We start from the raw sequence: 22,989 nt of genomic DNA, 5'->3' as shown, positions 1-22,989 counted from the left end.
GAGAGGCCTCATACAAACTCAGAGACAGGATCAGGCCAATAAAGAGAGCTGAGGTCTTCATGCCTGACTGTATGTGGGCACACTGCATTTGTGTTTTCACTGGTTTATATAGATTTTCAGATAAGGACCTCCCTCCATCTATTGTTTGCCACCTCACTATACGTCAGCGAGAGGATGTCCTTAGCCAATGAACTGTATATGAACTCTTGTCCAAGTCCTTTCTTTGGTCTGCAAAATAACCTCATGAAGTTGCTATTGTAAGCATCATATATCTTCACAAATTGTTCTATCCTCCTATCCTACTCCACTATCCATCATATTTCATGAAGTCTAATGAAAATGAGGCATTATTAAGAAATCAGATGTGTTCTCGATAGAGAACTATTACCAGTAAACCAACTTAAATAATTTTTAGTTGTAAACAGTTTAATCACAGATGCTCATTTTATTTCACAGTTGCTGTCTGATGGAAATGTACTTCAGTGACATGGTAGGACAGGAGCTGGCAAACATTGTTGCTGAAGGGTTAAGATTTGTGGTAAAACAATCAACTTCCTTTTAATTACTGCTTATATGTTTTTTATTTGCTCACTTATTCTATATCCCACTTGCATTCTCACTATTTAACTGTTTTTCATACAAAAATATTCTTAAGATAACAATGTTTTTTATCAAAAAGCTGAGAGAGAAGTCTGCCATGTGTTTTGTTATGAATGTTTACTTTACTGAGAATATGATGAAAAATTATTGTTAATTCTCGTACAACACGTAAAGGACATTCCAACAAACTGTGCTGACTGCAAAGCATAAGCTCTATTTCCAAAGCTCAAATGGTTTAGGAATCATTTTTGTTCATTAAATGTTTCTTGGTGTTCTTCTCTGGCTTAAACAATATGATGTAACACTTTGGAGCAAATATACACAGTATTAGTCCAAAACTGGAGGCCAGAATGGCAAATATCTCCACAGCCACAGTAAATTTCCCAGGAGAGCTGACATACGCTGGGATAAAGGTGATCCAGACTGCACAGAATATTAGCATGCTGAAGGTGATCAGCTTGGCTTCATTAAAATTATCAGGTAATTTCCGGGCTAGGACAGCTAACACAAAGCAAAAGACAGCCAGTAGGCCTATGTACCCAAGTACAACCCAGAACCCAATAGCTGAGCCTAATGCACACTCCAGGATGATTCTTTCCTTGTATAAAATTAGGTTTTTCATTGGAAAGGGGGGACTAAGACCTAACCAAATAGCACATATTAAAACTTGAATAAATGTGAAAGACACTACCGTCATCCTTTGCTGTAGAGGTCCAAACCATTTCATGACATTACTACCTGGGAGTGTAGCTTTGAAGGCCATTAACACAACTATAGTTTTTCCGAGAACACAAGAGATGCAGAGGACGAAGGTGATCCCAAACGCTGTGTGGCGCAGCATGCAGGACCAATCAGAAGGTGCTCCAATGAAAGTTAATGAACATAAGAAACACAGAGTCAGGGATAAGAGCAGCAGGAAGCTCAGCTCAGAGTTGTTGGCCCTGACAATCGGGGATGTCCTGTGATGAAAGAATACAGCTGCTATTATAATGGCAAGACAGGCACCACCAACTGAGAACGCAGCCAGGATGATTCCTAGGACCTCATCAAAAGAGAGAAACTCTACAGGCTTGGGGAAACAAGTGTCTTTCTCTGCATTTGGCCATAGCTCCTTGGGGCAAGGGAAACAGTCAGGGGAATCTGAAACAGAAATTAAACAGGGTTTTCAGCACTTACATATTTAATGTTGTACATATGCATTTAAAAAAAAAGACATACCTGTAACATTGCTTATTTCTCCTTCCGGACACAGTAAACAATCATAACAGCAGATGGGTTTTCCTTTCTGCAGCACTTTACGAGTTCCTGGAGGACAGCTGTCACTGCACACTGACACAGGCACCTTGTATGTAGATACAAACAAACTCACACATGAACAGGTGTGCTCTGCAGCTCTAAGGAGTAAAGGGTAGGTTTGTTGTTATAATGTCTATCCATCTCTTTAATATCTATCACTGTCCTCCAATCACATGCACTTATACAAGGCAAAAAGTCCACTGTCTGCCATTCTTTTTCCATCAAAAATGACAGTTTACCCACTGTTTTTATTTCTCCTAGGATGCATCACCACTTTAAGAAGTTCGTCATTGCCCCTCAAACCCCACCTTTATTGCCGAAGCTGACCCATATATTTTTTTTTTTTGAGTGCCTCAGACAAGACAACACAAAGGAAGGTGTTCTTCAGTCCCCACCCTGCATGGACTGCAATTCCCAAGATCATACACCAGCAGTGGTGGGATGCTCGCCAACTTCCTGATGGGAGACTAGCCCTCAACGCTGGCAGATGATTCACCCCTACCTCCACCCCTGGTTCCTTTGCTAGGATGATGCCCGTTCCCTTGTGTGCAGAGGCTGACAACATCTCATCAGTGTCTGGAATAGTATTTATGGAATATTTGGACAAAATACTGGTTGAGCAGGTCAAATAATCTAGACACCTGACCAGGCCACAAGACTAGCTGCCTTGTGACTGGTCTGGGACGGATCACACTGTTGCTGTAGGGGTTTATATAATCATCTGTGCACAGAACACCTGCAAGACCTCTTGACAACCTTCAGTACTGACTTGACTGGCTACGGAAATGTCCCGACGGTGAGGGCCACGCATTAACCCCACATACAGCTTTAATTCTGCTCCCCTCACTTTCAGCAAATGTGAGGATGCCATACTCAGTCCACTGCTTGGATTTTGCTTAATCTCTATGCTCTGTCATGGCGAGATGCAAAGAATGGTCATGTTCCAAACAGCCCAGCTGATTCTGCAACTAACCATGTCAACCGAAGAAAGAGCACCCCCTGACACACCAACAGGCAGAGTATCTGGGTGTGGTTCTCAATTCCAAAGGGCTACAGGCTTTTCTATCAAAACTTAGACATAGAGCCCTTCTGCAGGCAGTCCAAAAATGATAAGGTGTAACGATGACAGTGTTGGCTGTCATGCAGGTGTTTGGGCTCACAGCAGCAGGGCACCAATCACTGTACCAGCAAAATGATTTTGAAATAACTTGAATGGTGTCTCTGTCACAGTCACTCCACCCCCATGTCACTTGTTTTCTGCACTATATAACTTCAGTGAGAGGGTAGGCTCACAGCGTTACACGTGTTTACTTCAAGATACATATATAGATACGTTTTCTACACATACAATTGTTATGATGTAATGAGTTTTGTTTGCAGTAGCACCTTCATTATGTCTGACAAATTGTTACAGGGATTTGTATATACCACAGTGGTGTTGCATTCAAACATTGTTTCAACATAATGGTGCTTTAAGGAAGGTGGAAGTGGATTTTGTAGCCAACTGATGCATTGAAGTGTGAGTTGTGTGCACCTGACCTCCCTTTGGATTTGGCGAGGTCAGTTGCTCACAGGGTGCAGACAGACACCCTGTATTTATGCAGGGTGAATGTTGTATTTCTTTGAGTAACAGTGAAGGTACAAGTCCCGCCCAGTTCCAGTTGCATGGGTAGGGCTCCTTATTTCTCCACAGAAGTGTTTTTGGTTGTAGGAGGGCCAAGGCACCTAATCTATTGCCGGGCAAGATCAGTGGGCTATGTCTGGCGAGGACTCCACCCGCTGTACCCACAGAGTCCAGTGGAGGGGTGAGCCTGTGTGAGATGGAAAATGGGTAAGATATGGTAACCATGCTTCTGTAAGTACAGCCTGAGCCCTTTACCTTTGGACCCTGCTGCTCCAACAACACATGTTGAAGGCACTGTCGGATGGCACACAGCAGACACACTGCCTTAGATACTTTGAGACACCTAATTGGTAGCAAAGCCACGATTTGTTATTCATGTGCATATTTTCAGTGAGCAAAGAAGTGCATGTGATTGGAGGAGAACTATACCCATAGAGTCCAGTAGAGGTCTCCACCTGTGCTTATAGAATTAGGGTCACCATATCATAACCTACATTATTATCCCTCTGCCACAGCATGTAAAACTTCATTGGAAAATATTAACCTACAAAACATACTATAATTTTAGAAGATAAATCCACTTCATTTTCTCTATCTCAGTCTGCAACACTATATTATATCAACAGTTACAGTACCAAAACCTCTTTCATTATGCACATACTGTTCACATTAAGATAACAAATTCAAATACTTCTTTTAGGCTTCTTACTTGTGTGCCACCATCCACCCAGGTGAGGTTTCTGTTGATCAGAAACTCCTGGCCCTCTGGCAGTGATGCATCATAAAGCCCTACTGTTACCATATCAATGCTGCCACTCTCACTTTTTTGCCAGTTAACCAGTTCATATCTGGCCACAGGATCTCCATTGGCATCAAATGACACATCGTAACCATTTTTGGAAAAATTTACTTTCTTCAGCTGAGAAAGAACCTGTGAGGATGGAGTCAATTAAGCAAGTAATAGGAAGAAAGGAAATAATGTGAAATAAATGTAATATTTGGTTTCACAAAATGTACATTTTAGCAAACAAAAGGGACTATGGTTGTTCAAGCATTCATTTTTGACCAACCTGTTTGGTCCCAGTGTATTTGTCACACTGAGTTGTAGCATTCCTGTCCTGACACACCGCATTATGAATGGCATGTGCTATTGCATAAACTGCCTTATACACCATGTTAGTGATGCGGAGCTGAGATGTGTCGGTGTATGGGTCCTGGATCGTCTCTATCTCTTCAGTTCCATCACACACACTCTCATCTATGGCTGTACCTAAAAATACACGAAGACAGAGGAAAGTGGTATTTTTTAGCCATGTCAATAATATTGCTTTATTATTCTTCCTTATCTATTTATCATTCTCTTTTGCTTTCTTTTTGTTTTATTTAACACTATAAAATTAAGTCAGACATGCCCTTGTAGAAGCCTATTTTGTTATTTTTTCTTTATTTATACGAACTCAAGTTAAGTAAAATCAGTCATCAGATCATTACTCTCCTTGATGAAAGGAAAAAGAAGTTGTACCTTTCATTACCAACTGACTTGACCTATTTTCATGTGTTAAACATAGCGGACATTCTGAAATCATTTTCAGTACAATGGTGTCATTAGACCTTAAACAACTGTAACTAATACATGCTGGTAATGAAACATTTTTTTATTGTTTTTTAGCTTGGTGCCATGACGACATTTAGTTCATGAGACGAGATGTTGGGTTCATAAGAATGAGACGAGATGCAACTTAACACTAGTTTTAAGAAGCTTCAATGATGAAATATATGACTGGAAAAATTGTCTTTTATGGAATTGAAAGTCACAAAATACCAAACAATGCAGATCAATTTTGAAATGTTTTAACTAATATTCATCTTGTAATGAATGTCACTTCAGTTCTACTTTCTCCGAGTATGAATTTTCATATACAGTAAAAGACACGAGCAATATGTAAGCACTGTAAAAGGTTTTGCCACAAACTCAACTGACTGGCTTCCCTCCTGTATGATTTCTCATGAGTATTTCAGACCTTAAAACTGCATGAACTATGCGTGAGCTTTTCATTTCTAACTGAAGCATTGTGTGACCTTCAAACTGAACTCTTTTTCACAATAGTGAATAGTTCTATAGTGCTCATGTTAGCCGTGGTGTACAGTGCTATTTTCTTACAGTCCTTAAATATTGTTCGTGTTTTGTCTGACATTCTGTGGCCATTTATTGTTTCCACCGGGTACCCAAAATGCTGCCATACAAACAATTTAAAAGTGGCAGGGGCATCTTCCATGCTAATTTCGAGTTCAACGCAAGGACGTCATATTACATAGGTTCATCGTCAGACTCCGTCATGCTGGCTGCTGATATATTGTCCTTGCTCTGCCTTTGTTATTTACTGATATCGCGAGACAGCTTTTCACCTTGACGAGAAATATCGTCACGTTTTAACATTGGCATGAGATCTCGTCACACCCCTGCTGCCTACTGTTTACGTGTGTTCAGGACTTAAGTCTTGGTATTGTGAAACCCTGCAGTCAAGTTCATACAAAATTTTCTCGTCAGACAGCAGAGGGCCTAAACTTGACCTGAAATCATCAAGTAAGATTATTTACAGAGATACACTGTAAGTCCACCTCATTTTGTTGTTCAGTAACCTGAGATATCCCTCTCAAGTAAAATCTAGGGTTTGATCCTAAAGCAGCTACAGAGGATGTGAGGGTCCAGTGGACTCCATTGTAAATGTCACCAAAAACTCAGCACAACGTCCTTACCTTTTCCCAGCTGGCAGTTGAATGCATCTTCCCAGAACTCAGTAAGCAATGGAGAGGCAGCGACTTTAGTGGGAGAGAGATCCAGCAAGAATTCTCTCAGACCTGGGATGACAGATTGCTGAATGCCAAATCCAATGGCTCCAGCACAGATGCTGAAGCTCAGCAAGTCTGGGTCGGTTACCCAGGATTCACTGCCTATCCACTGGCGAGGTGGAGAAGGCTCGCGCAACAACTCATTGAGCAGGATCCTCATGTCTCCAGAGGCTACAAATGCCACAACAACCATAGCAGTCGACCTGCGCATTATATAGAGTGCAATATATTACACCAATATGAGCATATAATTACCATTTTAAATAAGTTTAAAGACAGTGAGCACAAACAAACATGCAAAATGCTTTAGTGTTTTGGTGTGTTGAACAATATTTTTTTTAACAATATCATTAATGGCTAAAAACATGGTAAAAGAAGAATTTTCAATTAGTCACGAAGATAACAAAATAATCTTTTGTCTTATATTTCACCATTTTTTGTGGTTTTGTTTACAGATAGTCACTGTAAGGACAGGCAACAACTCATCACCTTTCAACTCAAATTTTCAATTTGCTAAGAAAAAAAAAAAAAAAAAAAAATCTTCCATCCTAAACATAACATTTTATGTGGTTTTGTGTGTATGTCAGTGTCAGCAAAGAGACAAAAGTACAATCAGTGATTTAGAAACCTGCGGATAATGTCAGCTACTCTCTGGATCCTGCTATGTGGGTGGGTCCGGTAGAAAGATTCAGAGTATTCCACACAGATCCCCTCCTTCCGTGCTGCGTCCAGGAAAGACGCCATGCCATTATTGCCATAGTCGGAATCCGACCGGACAGCACCTATCCAAGTCCAGCCAAAGTGTTTTATCAGCTTGGCCAGTGCATCTGATTGGAACTGGTCACTGGGGATTGTTCTGAAGAAACTTGGAAACTGCTGCTTATCAGACAGGCATGCACAAGTGGCAAAGTGGCTCACCTAAAAGACAAAACACAGTCCAATTTTTTTCAATCAGCAATCATCAAAACAGTTGCATTGACCTAAACTAAAGATATAGTTTGGCAGAAATTCAGATTATTTACTTGAGGAATGTTAAAGGATCCAATGATACGAGACATACTGATGGATGGTGTCGACCCAGATTCACCAACGATAGCCATCACCATACCAGAATGTGAGCAATTGTTGTTGGTATAAAACACAGGGTCCAGGCCATTTGAAAGCTGGAATGTTACATGCATTGCCAGGGGCACCGAGGCACACGAGTCATGGATCTGATAACCAAGTTTGATGCCCGGCAGCAGCTCTGTGCTCTGATTAATCTCCTCAATGGCAAAGACCATTGCGCGTGAGAAACGCAGTTCACGAGAGTCAATGCTGCAAAAACACAATCACACTGTTTAAATTTACATGTGATGGGGAGAAATCACAATTTTAACAGAAAAACACCTCACCTGACCACCAAATAGGTATTCAACTTAATCTAAAGTCTTAAATTGTTATCCTGTTAAATATTCAGAAAACTGATAATAAACACACTTATATTTACAGTTGAGAAAGACAAAAAGCTTTTTTTGAGAATAAAATGTCTGTAATATATGGTCAAGCATTGATTTCTACTGACTCTACTAGTTTTGTGACTATAATAATTGAAATCAACATGGTCAAATACTCATTTGGCATCTCATGTGACAAAAAAGAGAAATGTGTTTTTAAAGTTTTCAATACTATGGGTTAAGGTCATTTCAGTTTTTGTCATGTGTTTGTGAGCCATGCAGTTTTAGTTCAGCATGGTCATTTGTCGTGTGCAGTGTGTGTTGTGTAGACTGCTGTTATCTTAATATGTGAAATGTGAAGCACCAGGTTCTGTTCTGACAGTCTGAAAGCATTGGTAATGAATAAAAATAGATCAACAAGCTTTAACTGTTGTTGTTTCACAAGATTCTTAAATTGAGAAGTTGCACAAGTGGTCTCACTCTTAAATCAAGGAAAACAATCTCGTTCCTCTACTGGGATATTATGTAAAAAAAATGTTATAGCTTGTTACTGGTTCAAATTAGCTCAATATTAGCTGGCATATCTTATTAAGACAAAGTTATTTTCTTGAAATGAGATTACTTTTCTAATGCAAAACATGCTTGACAAGATTATTTTTTCTTTTCAGACAAAAACAAGACCAATTTCCCAGAAACATGCCTTTTTTTACTTTCTTGAAATTCTGTTTTTGCAGTGTACATAAAGGCTTTGAAAAATAACTATAAGCACATCATACAAATCAAAACATTTCTATTCCCACACAGTGTAATAGCCTCAAATCCACCACTTCTCCTTCTTACTAACCTCCCTGTGCACCTTGGTGGCTCAGGCATGGTGGTGTAGTTATGCTTCACTGTGTGCAAGTAGTTGTGTATAGAGAAAACACCCCCAACAATGTAGTCACCATCCACTGAGAATGCAGGCAGACTAGCGGTACCCTGGAGTTTACACTTCACAGGTGAGGCCTCATACAAACTCAGAGACAGGATCAGGCCAATAAAGAGAGCTGAGGTCTTCATCCCTCCAGTGTCTGTGTGTGGTCACACTGCATTTGTGTTTTTACTGGTTTATATAGATTTTCAGATAAGGGCTTCCCTCCTTCTACTGTGCGTCAGCTCATAATACATCAGAGAGACGATGCCCTTAGCCAATGAACTTTAATGAACTCTTGTCCAAGTATTGTCTTTAGACTGCATGGCCAATGTAACCGTCTGAAGTTGTAGGCACCAGATGTCTTCATAAATTCTCTATTGTCCTATCCTCCTCCACTGCCCATCACATTTCATGGAGTGTAATGAAAATGAAGCAGTGTTCTTGATAGAGAACTATTACCAGTAAACCAAATTACATCATTTATATATGTTGTAAACAGTTTAATCTTAAATCCTCATTTTATTTCACAGTTGCTGTCTGATGGAAATGTACTTTGGTGACATGGTAGGACAGGAGCTGGCAGACATAATTCCAAAAGAGTTTTTCTTTCACTATTAGTAACATGTTTTATATTTGCTTATTCTATATCCCACTTGCATTCTCACCATTTAACTGTTTTTCACACAAAAATATTCTTAAGAGAACAATGGTTTTATCAAAAAGCTGAGAGAGATGTCTGCCATGTGAGAATATGATGAAAAATTATTGTTAATTCTCGTACAACGTGTAAAGGACATTACAACAAACTGTGCTGACTGCATAGCATAAGCTCTATTTCCAAAGCTCAAACGGTTTAGGAATCATTTTTGTTCATTAAATGTTTCTTGGTGTTCTTCTCTGGCTTAAACACTATGATGAAACACTTTGGAGCAAATATGCACAGTATCAGTCCAAAACTGGAGGCCAGAATGGCAAATATCTCCACAGCCACAGTAAATTTCCCAGGAGAGCTGACATACGCTGGGATAAAGGTGATCCAGACTGCACAGAATATTAGCATGCTGAAGGTGATCAGCTTGGCTTCATTAAAATTATCAGGTAGTTTCCGGGCTAGGGCAGCTAACACAAAGCAAAAGAGAGCCAGTAGGCCTATGTACCCAAGTACAACCCAGAACCCAATAGCTGAGCCTAATGCACACTCCAGGATGATTCTTTCCTTGTATAAAGTTAGGTTTTTCATTGGAAATGGGGGACTAAGACACAACCAAATAGTACATATTAAAACTTGAATAAATGTGAAAGACACTACAGTCATCCTTTGCTGTAGAGGTCCAAACCATTTCATGACATTACTACCTGGGAGTGTAGCTTTGAAGGCCATTAATACAACTATAGTTTTTCCGAGAACACAAGAGATGCAGAGAACGAAGGTGATGCCAAACGCTGTGTGACGCAGCATGCAGGACCAATCAGAGGGTGATCCAATGAAAGTTAATGAACATAAGAAACATAGTGTCAGGGAGAAGAGCAGCAGAAAGCTCAGCTCAGAGTTGTTGGCCCTGACAATCGGGGATGTCCTGTGATGAAAGAACACAGCCGCTGTTATGATGGCAAGACAGGCACCAGCAACTGAGAATGCAGTCAGGATGATTCCTAAGACCTCGTCAAAGGAAAGAAACTCTACAGGCTTGGGGAAACAAGTGTCTTTCCCTGCATTTGGCCAGAACTCCTTGGGACAAGGGAAACAATCAGTGGAATCTGAAACACATAAGAAAGGGCTTTTAGCAATGATATATTTGATATTTTAGATATTCATTAGAAAAATTATTACCTGTATCATTGCTAATTTCTCCTTCCGGACACAGTAAACAATCATAACAGCAGATGGGTTTTCCTTTCTGCAGCACTTTACGAGTTCCTGGAGGACAGCTGTCACTGCACACTGACACAGGCACCTGGTACATAAGATACAGACAAACTTGAAAATATCAGGTGGGCTATGCTGCTCTCATGATTAAAGGATAGGTTATTTTTTTGGTACCTTTTTGAACAATAGTCATAGGCAAATTTGTGTATTGAAAGCGTTTCCTATTCCTCTTGTTTATACTGGCTGTGAAAAATCCGTTCCGAAAGCCTTGTAACTGCTGGGGGACAAAATCCCAGATTTCGTTTTGTGTAAAAATCAGGCTGTCCTCACCAGAAATACGACCATATACTGTTGGTCCATTGTGAAAGCAGCTTATTACATATGTATGTTTCTTGTTAGTTGGCGAACATTTGTGGTTGAAGTAATTACCCACATATGTTTGTAACTGATGTTACATAAACACTGAGTTATTTTAACCCAACACATGATATTTTCCTTAATCTAACAAGCATTTTAGTGCAAACCTAACCAAGTAAACCAAATCAAACTATGACCATACAACAATGTTGAACAGTATGCTGTTCATCGGTATGCTGCAACAAACATGTTGTTTTGGGAATGGTGATGAATGTCATTTTGGGAGTCGCTGCCAATTGACCTATTCACTCGTGAGCTTCCGGCAGTCAGAGTTAGATGAGTCAAGTGGTTAGCTTTCAAATTAAACTTGTTTTAGGACAAATTCCCTATTTTGGTTAGGTCGATGAGAGATCACCGTCTTAGAAAAATATAAAGGGGGCATTTCATATTAAAAATATTGTAGCTTTGGAAGATACCCACTTTATTTGCCAGTCTCAGACTGCTTTAGTGTCTTATTAATGTGTAATGTGACTGAATTTTGGATTACATTTTTACACAGAATGAGGACTGTGTTGTCCTGCATCCATTGCCTTGAAATTGTATTAGGAATGGATCTGTTCAGAGCCAGAATGGCCTTGAGGAATAATTACAGCAACCAAAAACTCTTTCAATACACATATAGTGTCCTTTGAGAACAACAGATCTGAAAATTATATTTTTATGTTATTTTGGCTCCTTACTTGTGTGCTACCCTCCACCCAGGTGAGGTTCCTGTTGATAAGGAATTCCTGGCCCATCGGTCGCGATGCATCATAGTGCCCTACTGTCACCATCTGAATACCGCCACTCTCACTTTTTTGCCAGTTCACCAGTTCGTATGCAGCCACAGGATCCCCATTTGCATCAAACGACACATCATAACCATTTTGGGAAAAATGTACTTTCTTCAGCTGAGTAAGAACCTGTGAGGATAAAGTGATATATTTTGTATTTTTATTGTTGTTGGTGATTTTAATTAAACACACCTTTAAACTTTAAACTTTAAACACCGTTCTTATTTTGGTCTGACAATATTTCCTTGCTTCTCCTGCCTACTTACTCTGAGCGGTTAAAAAAAAATAAAATAAAAAAGTTTCAAACCATGAGTAAAAACCATTGAATTTTGGACAGATGAATCCATTGCAACTTTATCAAATGTAATTGGTGATGTAGTGATCACAAAGTGAATAAGAACAACTAAAAAGCCTGGATGAATGGAGAGGTGAGGGCCCTAACCAGAGCCAAAAAAGCTGACTTTGAGTCAGGTGACAAGGAGGCATTCAACCTTGCCAGAGCAAGACTGAAAGCTAGCATCAAGGATCCAAAGAGGAGACATCATCAAAGACTGGAGAGAGACCTCAAGACCAACAACACCAAAAAAAAAAAAAAAAAAAATGTAGCAGGTGATTCAAAACATCACATACTACAAAACAGGGGTGCTGCTATCACGTGTGAGGCCACATTACCTGATGAGCTTAAAACCTTTTATGCTTGCTTGTATCTACTGTGAACCAGCTCCAGTAGGCTGATCACTGTCAGTATCCACAAGAGATATGAGGAGAATCCTGGAAGTGAGTATGAGTAAGACTGCTGGGCCATGTACTTAAAAACATGCCAGCTAGTTGATGTTACTACTGACATTTCAACATCTCACTTTCACAGGGGAGTGTTCCCAGCTGCCCCAAGAAAGCCTCCATTGTCCCTGTACCAAAAAAGTCTGATGTGTCTAGGCTGGTTTACCAACACAACAAAAAAAACTTGCCATCCAGCCTGAACCCTCACCGGTTTACATTCAGAACCACAGAGGATGCCATATCCACTGCCCTCCACTCAGTCTTCACACAACTTGAAAATAACAACACCTACATCAGAAAGCTGTGTGTTGGTTTCAGCTCAGTGTTCAACACAATGTCCCCCTTGGAACTGTCTGGAAAAGCACTCTGAGCTTGAGTATCACATTTTGCAACCTGACTTTCTCACAAATACACCCCAGAAAATTTAGCAGTCACAACTTATTTACTAGAGAGCTTTGTTGTAAAGTTTGCAGACAACACCGCCATCATCAGTCAGACAAATGAATGAGTGTTCATATCAGGAGGAAAGCAACAATCAACAATCATGCAAAGTGGTTCACAGATAACAGTCTACTGCTCAACGTCAACAAAACCAAGGAGCTGATTCTTGAGTTTAGAAAAAATGGGGCAAAGACACACACATTGGGTTTACAGTAGAGCTGAGGTGCAGCAGCTGAACAGCTTTAGGTTCCTGGGAATCAATATCACAGAGAACCTGACATGGACATCACATCTCCAGCCTGGTTAAGAAAGCCCAAAAACAACTGTATTTCTTAAATAATCTGGGGATGGGATTTGCACAGCCCAGGACATGAGGGCTATGTAGTGGGTGATTAAAATAGCCAAGAACATCCCTGTTACCCATCTACCTAGTATCAGCAATATCAATGAGGTGGGGACCTGTGCAGAGCCCAAAGGATATTAGAAAATGACGCCCATGCCAGCCAAAGCCTGTTCATACTGCTTCCGTCTAGGAACAGATACAGACGATTTGCCGCCGTACCACTGGACTACAGGGCATTTTTTTTCCCTTAGTCTGTGAGACATCTTAATCTATCCTCTGCACTCAAACAAAAATGTGTTTTAGTGTTTAATGATCCATTAATTATTAATCCATCAATGTAATTTGTCATTAGTAGCATAAAGAATTTTTTTTTTTTTTGTTATACGAACTTGTGTTGTAAATGATAATATATTAATCTTGCATCTCATTCACATTATCATTAAAAAGGGGGGAATGGGGTATTCACTTATTTGTTTCGACTGACCTGTTTTGACTCTTTCCTGGTGAATTTGTCGCACTGAGCTGTAGAATTTGTGTCCTTACACACTGCATTATGAATGGCATGTGCGATTGCATAAACAGCCTTATACACCATGTTGGTGATTCTGAGCTGAGAGGTGTCAGTGTACCGGCTGTTGAGTGTCTGTATGTCTTCAGTTCCATCACACACTCTCTTGCCTATGGCTGCACCTAAAACACACAGACAGAGAAAGAGTTTTTTTCAGCCTTGAAAATTATACTTATTATTATAAGTGTTTATTATTATTATTATTATTATTATTTTTTTTTTTTGCTTTCTTGACACAGCAAACGTGATTTAAAGACACTTGAATATCTATATTGTTCCATTTTGCATTGCATTTAAAAGCACTGTTTTGCACTCATCTATTTTCATATGAATAGCTGCTGTTTCAGTTTGTCAGGTCCCGTTTTTTTTCACTTCTACATATACCAACTTGTGTTAACACATTTTTGTAGTATTGTGAAACCAGTACAGCCAAGTTCATGCAAAAATCTGCTCCACGACAGCAAAGGGACTAAACTTGACCTGAAAGATCATCACGTGAGTCTATTCACCAGGATGTACTTTATGTCCACTTAATGTATTTGATCAATATCAATAGATTTCCCTCTCAATAGAAATCTTAGGTTTGATCTGATTGCAGCTGCTGGCTTTTTAAGACGTAAGTCTACAGTCACAGAGACAATAGACATAGCAACACAGCCCAAGGGTCTAACTTGAATGTCAACAGGCCTTGCAGAAACTCATATATCTACAGTATATTGTTCTAATTAAATCATAAAACAACCTTATTTTACATGACATTTAAAAGTACTGTTTTGCAGTCATCACTCTTTTTTTTTGCTGTTTCAATTTGTGTCAGGCCCTGACCCAACTGTGAAATCAACAATGTTAAAATTCAGCAAAAGATGTCTCACTTTTTCCCAGCCTGCAGTTGAATGCATCCTCCCAGAACTCAGTAAGCAATGGAGAGGCAGCCACCTTAGTGTGAGAGAGATCCAGCAAGAATTCTCTCAGACCTGGGATGACAGATTTCTGAATGCCAAATCCAACGGCTCCAGTACAGAAGCTGAACCTCAGCATGTCTTTGTTGGTTACCCAGGACTCACTGCCGATCCACTGCCGTGGTGGAGGAGGTTTGTGCGAAAGCTCCTCCAGCAGGATCCTCATGTCTCCAGAGGCTACAAATGCCACAATAACCACAGCTGTAGACCTGAACAGACATTTCTCGATAATTATATTAGATAAATGCAAGTATCAAGACAGAAAACAGACACACACGCACACAAATAAACAATATCAGTAGGCTAAAAATGAGAGAATTATAATGAAAAATATTCATTTCCAATTTGCCAGTAATATAATGTGACAAAATATGTTTTGTGTGCAGAAGGTCAGTGTGAGCACATGTTACAAAAGTACAATCAGTGATTTAGAAACCTGCGGATAATGTCAGCTACTCTCTGGATCCTGCTACGTGGGTGGGTACGATGGAAAGATTCAGAGTATTCCACACAGATCCCCTCCTTCCGTGCTGCGTGCAGGAAAGAGGCCATGCCATTATTGCCATAGTCCGAATCCGACCGGACAGCACCTATCCAAGTCCACCCAAAGCGTTTTACCAGCTTGGCCAGTGCATCAGCCTGGAACTGGTCACTGGGGATTGTTCTGAAGAAAGTCGGGTACTGCTGCTTATCAGACAGGCATGCACAAGTGGCAAAGTAGCTCACCTAAAGGAATTCAGCATTGTAATTGTTTGATAGGTGCAGACATAAAACATCAGTATTGGCCTGTATTAAACACAAAGATAAATAAAAATAAAAAAAATATTTAGCCGTACTTGAGGAATGTTAAAGGACCCGATGATACGTGCCATGCTGATTGATGGCGTGGACCCAGACTCACCGATGATAGCCATCACCATACCAGATTGTGTGCAATTGTTGCCTGTGTAAAACACTGGATCCAGGCCATTTGAAAGCTGAAATGCTACCTGCATTGTCAGAGGCACCGAGGCGCAGGAGTCGTGGATCTGATAACCAAGTTTGATGCCTGGCAGCAGCTCTGTGCTGTTGTTAATCTCCTCGATGGCAAAGACCATTGCGTGTGAGAAGCGCAGTTCACGGGACTCAATTCTGCAAACAGAATATCTTGTCACTGTTCAAATTTACATGATGTTGACAATTCACAATTTTAACAGAAAACACATGATAAAGGAGACCTGCAATTCATAATTATGGACAATACAGTAACCTATAGCTGCATTGCTTCTGTGAGCCAAATATACATCACACCACCAAAAAGAGAGAGAGAGAGGGGGAGAGAAAGAGAAACTAGTTTTATTTTTTTTATATTGCACAAGAGCTTTGCACAATTGTAAGCACATTATACAAGTCGAAACATTCCACCCCACACAGTGTAACATTCTTTTATCCAGCACTTGTCCCTTGTACTAACCTCCCTGTGCACGTTAGTGGCTCCGGCATGATGGTGTAGTTATGTTTGACTGTATGCATGTAGGTGTGTATGGAGAAAACACCTCCAATAACATAGTCACCATCCATTGAGAAAACTGGTTGACGAGCTCTACCCTGGAGTTTACATTTCACAGGTGAGGCCTCATACAAACTCAGAGGCAGGATCAGGCCAATAAAGAGGGCTGAGGTCTTCATCCCTCAGGTGCCTGTTTGTGAGCATACTGTATGTGCGTTTTTACTGGTTGATATAGATTTTCAGTCAGTAGCTTCCCTCCTCCTACTGCACGTCAGCTTACTATACATCAGAGAGAGGATGTCCTTAGTTGTCTTTGATTAACTAACTCTTTGATTAAACCCAAGTCTTTTCTATGGTCTACACGTAAAATATAATAACCATTAAGATTCCCTGTCTTTTTTCTCCTTTTGTAAAATAATTATTGTAAACACCAGATATTTCTAATCTTGTCTGACCCTTACACCTTTTTTGCTTTGTTTTTGCTTTTGCTTGTTTTTGAGTCAATTAACGTTAGGAAAATCGTTATATCGTTAATATCGTAAATATTATATTCTCAAAGGAATCCAAGAGTACTCTCAGTGGTGGAGGAAATATCCTGATAACACTATAAAAATGTTCTAAGTAAAAGTCCTACGTTGAACAATTTTTTAAGGTCCATTTTGTTTGTTGATTATTGACTCTCACTCACAACTCGTTAAAATACTGATACTTTGGGATTGTAGTTCAGGTCGGCCGCCATCCCAAAACATCAGTATTTGACGAATTGGGATTGAGAATCAAAGATAAGCTTAATAAGCTTGATGTAACACCGAGTTGGTTTAAATATTGTCAAGTTTTATTTACATTATATAATTTCTAGACAGGCATTCATAAAAAACTGCAGTTCTGTTTAGATTTTTTAAGGCTTTACTGTAATATGACCTACAACAAACCAAAAAAGGTATATATACAGACAGGGACACTTAATGAAATTATATTTTACATACAACGTATAGAAAAGACTTGGATAAGAGTAAATCAAAGAACTTTGGGTAAGGGCATGTATTGTGTACATGTAATGGCCTGATGTATTGATGACGCACAGTAGAAGGAGTGAGCTCTTGTCTGAAAATCCATATAAGCCAGTGCAAACACACATACAGCATGTCAACATACTGTACAGACACAGAGGAATGAAGATCTCAGCTGTCTTTGTTTGCCTGATCCTGTCTCTGAGTTTGTGGATGGTGAACTCAGCTCTTGCTGTGAATAGTTCTGGGGATGGTCTGAAACAAAGCGCTGGCCTTACAAGGGAAGGGACTGGTGCTGAGGTCAGCACTGAGGCCTCATCTGTGAAGTGTAAACTCCAGGCTACCACTCGTCTACCTGCATTCTCAATGGATGGTGACTATGTAATTGGGGGTGTTTTTTCCATACACTACTACAAGCACACAGTGAATCATAACTACACGACCAAGCCTGAGCCACAAAGGTGCGAAGGGAGGTGAGTAAGTGAGAGAAGTGGTGGATAAAAGGATGTTAGACTGTGTGGGGATATAAATGTTGTGCTTACAGTCATTTTGCAAAGCATTTTTGTTATATTCAAAACTTGAAAAGAATTTTTTAGCAGGGAAAAAAATCAAATTATGACTTTAGATTTTTTGACTTTTCAACTGCACATTCAAATTTTGCTGAATTTTTGACTGATACCTAATTTTTTGTTTTGATTGTTGATGGTCAGGCAATTCTGTGATATACTGTATATTTGATTCACATATGGAGTGAATGCAGCTATCAGTTGTGGTCCATAACTATGAAGTGCAGTTTTGTTTTGTGTATTTTCTCTGAAAAATGCCAAATTGTCATCATCATTTGTAAAACAGTAACATCATTATCTGTGTGCAGCATTGACTACAGTGAATTGCGCTACTCACGCGCAATGGTCTTCGCCATCGAGGAGATTAACAACAGCACAGAGCTGCTGCCAGGCATCACACTCGGTTATCAGATCCACGACTCGTGTGCTTCAGTGCCCATTGCAGTGCATGCTGCATTCCAGCTTTCAAATAGTCTGGATCCGGTGTTTTACACCGGTCACAATTGCTCACAATTTGGTAAGGTGATGGCTATCATCGGTGAGTCTGGGTCCACGCCATCAATCAGCATGTCGCGCATCTTCGGGTCCTTTAACATTCCTCAAGTAGGCCTACATTTTTCATAATTTCTGGTAAACTTTTAAGCCCAGCGCTGATTTTCTTTGTCTGTCTTGTTTAAGATTACTCTGTTTTTTTTTTCTTTAGGTGAGCCACTTTGCCACTTGTGCATGCCTGTCTGATAAGCAGCAGTACCCAAGTTTCTTCAGAACAATCCCCAGTGACCAGTTCCAGACTGACGCACTGGCCAAGCTGATAAAACACTTTGGCTGGACTTGGATAGGTGCTGTCCGGTCAGATTCAGACTATGGCAATAATGGCATGGCCTCTTTCCTGAACGCAGCACAGAAGGAGGGGATCTGTGTGGAATACTCTGAATCTTTCTACAGGACCCACCCACGCAGCAGGATCCAGAGAGTAGCTGACGTTATCCGCAGGTTTCTACATCACTGAATGTGCTTTTGACATGCACACAAATCACATAAAATGTTAGGTTAAATATAGGATGGCAGTTTTTTTTTTTTTTTGCTATTTGAAAATGTATCGTTTTTCAGCACAGTTCTTTCTTTCATATTCATAGTGAGACAAATAGGCAACTGTACAACACATCAAAAACTACAGTGTCACACATGTTTTTCTGTGCATCTTCACATTTGACATATAATTTGATAGACTAATGTCTCTCCAGGTCAACAGCTACGGTTGTTGTGGCATTTGTAGCTGTTACAGAACTGAGCATCCTGTTGGAGGAGCTGTCACTAGAGCCTTCTCCGCCTCGCCAATGGATAGGCAGTGAGTCCTGGGTAACTAACCATGACATGCTGAGGTTCAGCTTCTGTGCTGGAGCCATCGGATTTGGTATTCAGAAATCTGTCATCCCAGGTCTGAGAGAGTTCTTGCTTGATCTCCCTCCTAAGGACGTTGCTGCCTCTCCATTGCTTACTGAGTTCTGGGAGGATGCTTTCAACTGCAGGCTGGGAAAAAGTGAGAAAGTTGATGTCCTTGCTTTTCATTGTCATGGTCATTGCTTTCTGTGCTGAAAAATTATCAAGCTCCTTTAACATCAAACATCAGATTTCTAATTAGAGGGAAATCAATGACTATTGAACAAAAACACGAGGTCGATATAAGGTACATCGAGTTTCAGTGCTGCTATCTTTGAGAAGATTCTGTGTGAACTTAATTGCAGTGGTATCACAATACCAACACTGATGCCCTGAATGCAAGCACACGGTATATAAGCATGTTCTCGGCCAGCAAGCTAAAAAACTATTCAAGGTCCTGTTTACTATCATGTATGTGTAATCATAATATGTAGGTCTGATTAGGCTGTTGTACTGACGGTGATTTCAGATGATTTATTTACTTGAAACCCACAAAAACGATCAAGTCAGTGGTGAGTAACGGAAAAATTGTGTACATTTCTTGTCTTTCGGAAATGTGACTTATCATCTAATTACTGATTGGTGTAAACACAAGTTGGGGTACCTGAAGTTAAAATAATACAGGGTCTGACAAAAACTGAATCAGAAAAAATCAAAAATCAAAAAAATATAAATAAATAATGCCCAGCTGCAAAACAGTACTTTGAAATGCAATGTTTAATGATTTTAAACCGCTTCATGACTATGAGTTAGAAAGATAAGAAAGCATTATAATGTAATATAATTGTCAAAGCTAAGAAAAAATAACCTCTGTCTCTGTGTTTTTACGGGCAGCCATAGATGAGAGTTTGTGTGATGGAACAGAAGAGATACAGACTGTCCAGAATCCATACACTGACACATCTCAGCTCCGCATCACTAACATGGTATATAAGGCTGTTTATGCAATAGCACATGCCATTCATAATGAAGTGTGTCAAGACACAAATTCTACAGCTCAGTGTGACAAATTCACAATGATAGAGTCCAAACAGGTCAGGTAAAAAAAAAGGATGTGGAAGTGAACACTGTAATGCTCTTTTTAAAAAAACATTTCTGATATGAATTACTAATCCTATCTTGCATATTTTCCTTTGTCTGCCTTGCTGTCTGACTTTACTTGATCCTCACAGGTTCTTACTCAGCTGAAGAAAGTACATTTTTCTCAGAATGGTTATCATGTGTCATTTGATGTCAACGGGGATCCTGTGGCCAGATATGAGCTGGTTAACTGGCAAAAAAGTGAGAGTGGCAGCATTAAAATGGTGACAGTAGGGCTTTATGATGCATCACTGCCGGAGGGTCAGGAGTTCCACATAAACAGAAACCTCACCTGGATGGATGGTGGCACACATGTAAGGAGCCCTAAGGCTAAGGTTTGACATCCAATTAGCCAAGTTGCATACTCTCGGTTCTGGTGCAGAATAGAAGAACAAAAGAGGAGAGGGGTGGGGAGGTATTGATAGGAAAGCCTGCAAGAGGCCCATGTGAGGTGTAGTACTGCTCCTAAAATGCTGCCTGAAAGCTTCAATTAAGATGAACTTGCAAAATGTCAACCTATTCCTTAATCCTATCAGCTGCAGAGCACTTCATACATTAGTGACATGTGAACATATTTGAATTGAGTATTGTTTGAAGGAGAAATTGAAAAAATGTCCTTGAAGCAAAAGATCTGTGTAGTAATTGAAAACATGTGTCTACGTACCAGGTGCCTGTGTCAGTGTGCAGTGACAGCTGTCTTCCAGGAACTCGTAAAGTCCTGCAGAAAGGAAAACCCATCTGCTGTTATGATTGTATACCATGTCCTGAGGGAGAGATTAGCAATGCTACAGGTATTTTTTGTATTTTTGTATTTTTTCAAATGCATATATTCAACATCAAATACATCACCACTAAAAGCCCCTTTTTACTTTGTTTCAGATTCCCCTCTTTGTTTCCCTTGCCCCAAGGAGTTCTGGCCAAATGCAGAGAGAGACACTTGTTTCCCCAAGCCTGTAGAGTTTCTTTCCTTTGATGAGATCCTAGGAATAATCCTGGCTGCATTCTCAGTTGGTGGTGCCTGTCTTGCCATTATAACAGCGGCTGTATTCTTTCATCACAGGACATCCCCGATTGTCAGGGCCAACAATTCTGAGCTGAGCTTCCTGCTGCTCTTCTCCCTGACTCTATGTTTCTTATGTTCATTAACTTTCATTGGAGCACCCTCTGATTGGTCCTGCAGGCTGCGCCACACAGCGTTTGGGATCATCTTCGTCCTCTGCATCTCTTGTGTTCTTGGAAAAACTATAGTAGTGCTAATGGCCTTCAGAGCTACACTCCCAGGTAGTAATGTCATGAAATGGTTTGGTCCTCTACAGCAAAGGATAACTGTAGTGTCTTTCACATTCATTCAAGTTTTAATATGTACTATTTGGTTGCTTCTTCGTCCTCCTTTTCCAATGAAAAACCTTACCATACACAAGGAGAGAATCATCCTGGAGTGTGCATTAGGCTCATCTATTGGGTTCTGGGTTGTACTTGGGTACATCGGCCTACTGGCTCTCTTTTGCTTTGTGTTAGCTGTTCTAGCCCGGAAACTACCTGATAATTTTAATGAAGCCAAGCTGATCACCTTCAGCATGCTGATATTCTGTGCAGTCTGGATCACCTTTATCCCAGCATATGTCAGCTCTCCTGGGAAATTTACTGTGGCTGTGGAGATTTTTGCAATTCTGGCCTCCAGTTTTGGACTAATACTGTGTATATTTGCTCCAAAGTGTTACATCATATTGTTTAGGCCAGAGAAGAACACTAAGAAACATTTAATGAACAAAAATCAATTCTAAGACATCTGAGGTTGGAAATAGTAAAGATGGCAGCATTTACAATAGTATAGAGCTCCACTGAGTTGATTAAAATATTTATGTTTACAGGTTAATTTAGATTAAATGTTTTTTCTTATTTTAAATGCCAGTGTTTTGGATGTAAATTTAATATAGTCTTCCTTTGCAAATCATGTTTTCTCCACATGCTCAATAAAGTATAAATTAATGACAAAAATGAGTGGTACTGCGTTCTATCTCAACATTTTGATTAAACTATTTTAAATACTGTTCAAGTTAAACCATAAATCTTTTTAACCTATTAAAGGTGTGCATTTGTCTGGATTAACTGTAGTATGGGTTAAAAGAAAGCAGCAAGGGTACAAGGTAGGATGTATTTATGAGGATGTTGGGTGTTTACCATGGTAACTTTACAGGAGGAGGAAACAGACAGATATTTTCCAGTGAAAAACTTGGCACATAGCAACCTTGGACAAGAGCTCATCAAAGACCAGTAGTTATGGGTGTCCACTTTCCAATGTTTAGCAGGCTGACTTACAGATGAAGGAGGGAAGCTGTTGTCAGAAAATCTATATAATCCAGTGAAAACATATATGCTCACATACAGACACTTGAGGGATGGAGATCTTGGCTCTCTTTATTGGCCTGACGTTGGCTATGGGTGTGTGTGAGCTGAACTCAGCTCTTGCCTTGAATGATTCTGGGGATGGTCAGAAACAAAGCGTTGGGCTAACAGAGGAAAAGACCAGTGGTGGG

At 40.0% G+C, this 22,989-nt stretch overlaps 3 protein-coding genes across 3 annotated transcripts; 1 reads left to right on the top strand and 2 right to left on the bottom strand.

Annotated features, from left to right (window-relative positions):
• Positions 1–835: 835 nt before the first annotated feature.
• Positions 836–8,751, bottom strand: LOC141019281 (extracellular calcium-sensing receptor-like). Its single transcript, XM_073494152.1, has 8 exons — positions 8,651–8,751; positions 7,393–7,687; positions 6,999–7,288; positions 6,278–6,573; positions 4,591–4,790; positions 4,230–4,451; positions 1,819–1,942; positions 836–1,740 (listed from the first exon to the last, which is right to left on the bottom strand). Exons 1-8 carry the CDS (start codon positions 8,677–8,679, stop codon positions 836–838), a joined length of 2,361 nt encoding a protein of 786 aa, XP_073350253.1. The 5' UTR covers positions 8,680–8,751.
• On the top strand, positions 1,391–22,236 carry LOC141019268 (extracellular calcium-sensing receptor-like). Its single transcript, XM_073494128.1, has 9 exons — positions 1,391–1,556; positions 17,725–17,839; positions 18,241–18,535; positions 18,636–18,925; positions 19,177–19,472; positions 20,207–20,406; positions 20,545–20,766; positions 21,120–21,243; positions 21,332–22,236. The coding sequence occupies exons 2-9, from the start codon at positions 17,733–17,735 to the stop codon at positions 22,234–22,236; spliced, it is 2,439 nt and encodes an 812-aa protein (XP_073350229.1). The 5' UTR covers positions 1,391–1,556; positions 17,725–17,732.
• LOC141019273 (extracellular calcium-sensing receptor-like) lies at positions 9,573–21,681 on the bottom strand. Its single transcript, XM_073494140.1, has 9 exons — positions 21,516–21,681; positions 16,321–16,435; positions 15,704–15,998; positions 15,304–15,593; positions 14,781–15,076; positions 13,825–14,030; positions 11,684–11,905; positions 10,551–10,674; positions 9,573–10,477 (listed from the first exon to the last, which is right to left on the bottom strand). Exons 2-9 carry the CDS (start codon positions 16,425–16,427, stop codon positions 9,573–9,575), a joined length of 2,445 nt encoding a protein of 814 aa, XP_073350241.1. The 5' UTR covers positions 16,428–16,435; positions 21,516–21,681.
• Positions 22,237–22,989: the final 753 nt, after the last annotated feature.

The sequence above is a fragment of the Pagrus major genome, chromosome 2 (genome assembly GCF_040436345.1).
Source record: "Pagrus major chromosome 2, Pma_NU_1.0".
NCBI lineage: Eukaryota > Metazoa > Chordata > Actinopteri > Spariformes > Sparidae > Pagrus > Pagrus major.
The sequence above is the reverse complement of the archived record's forward strand: the minus strand, read 5'-3'. Positions and strand labels throughout refer to the sequence as shown.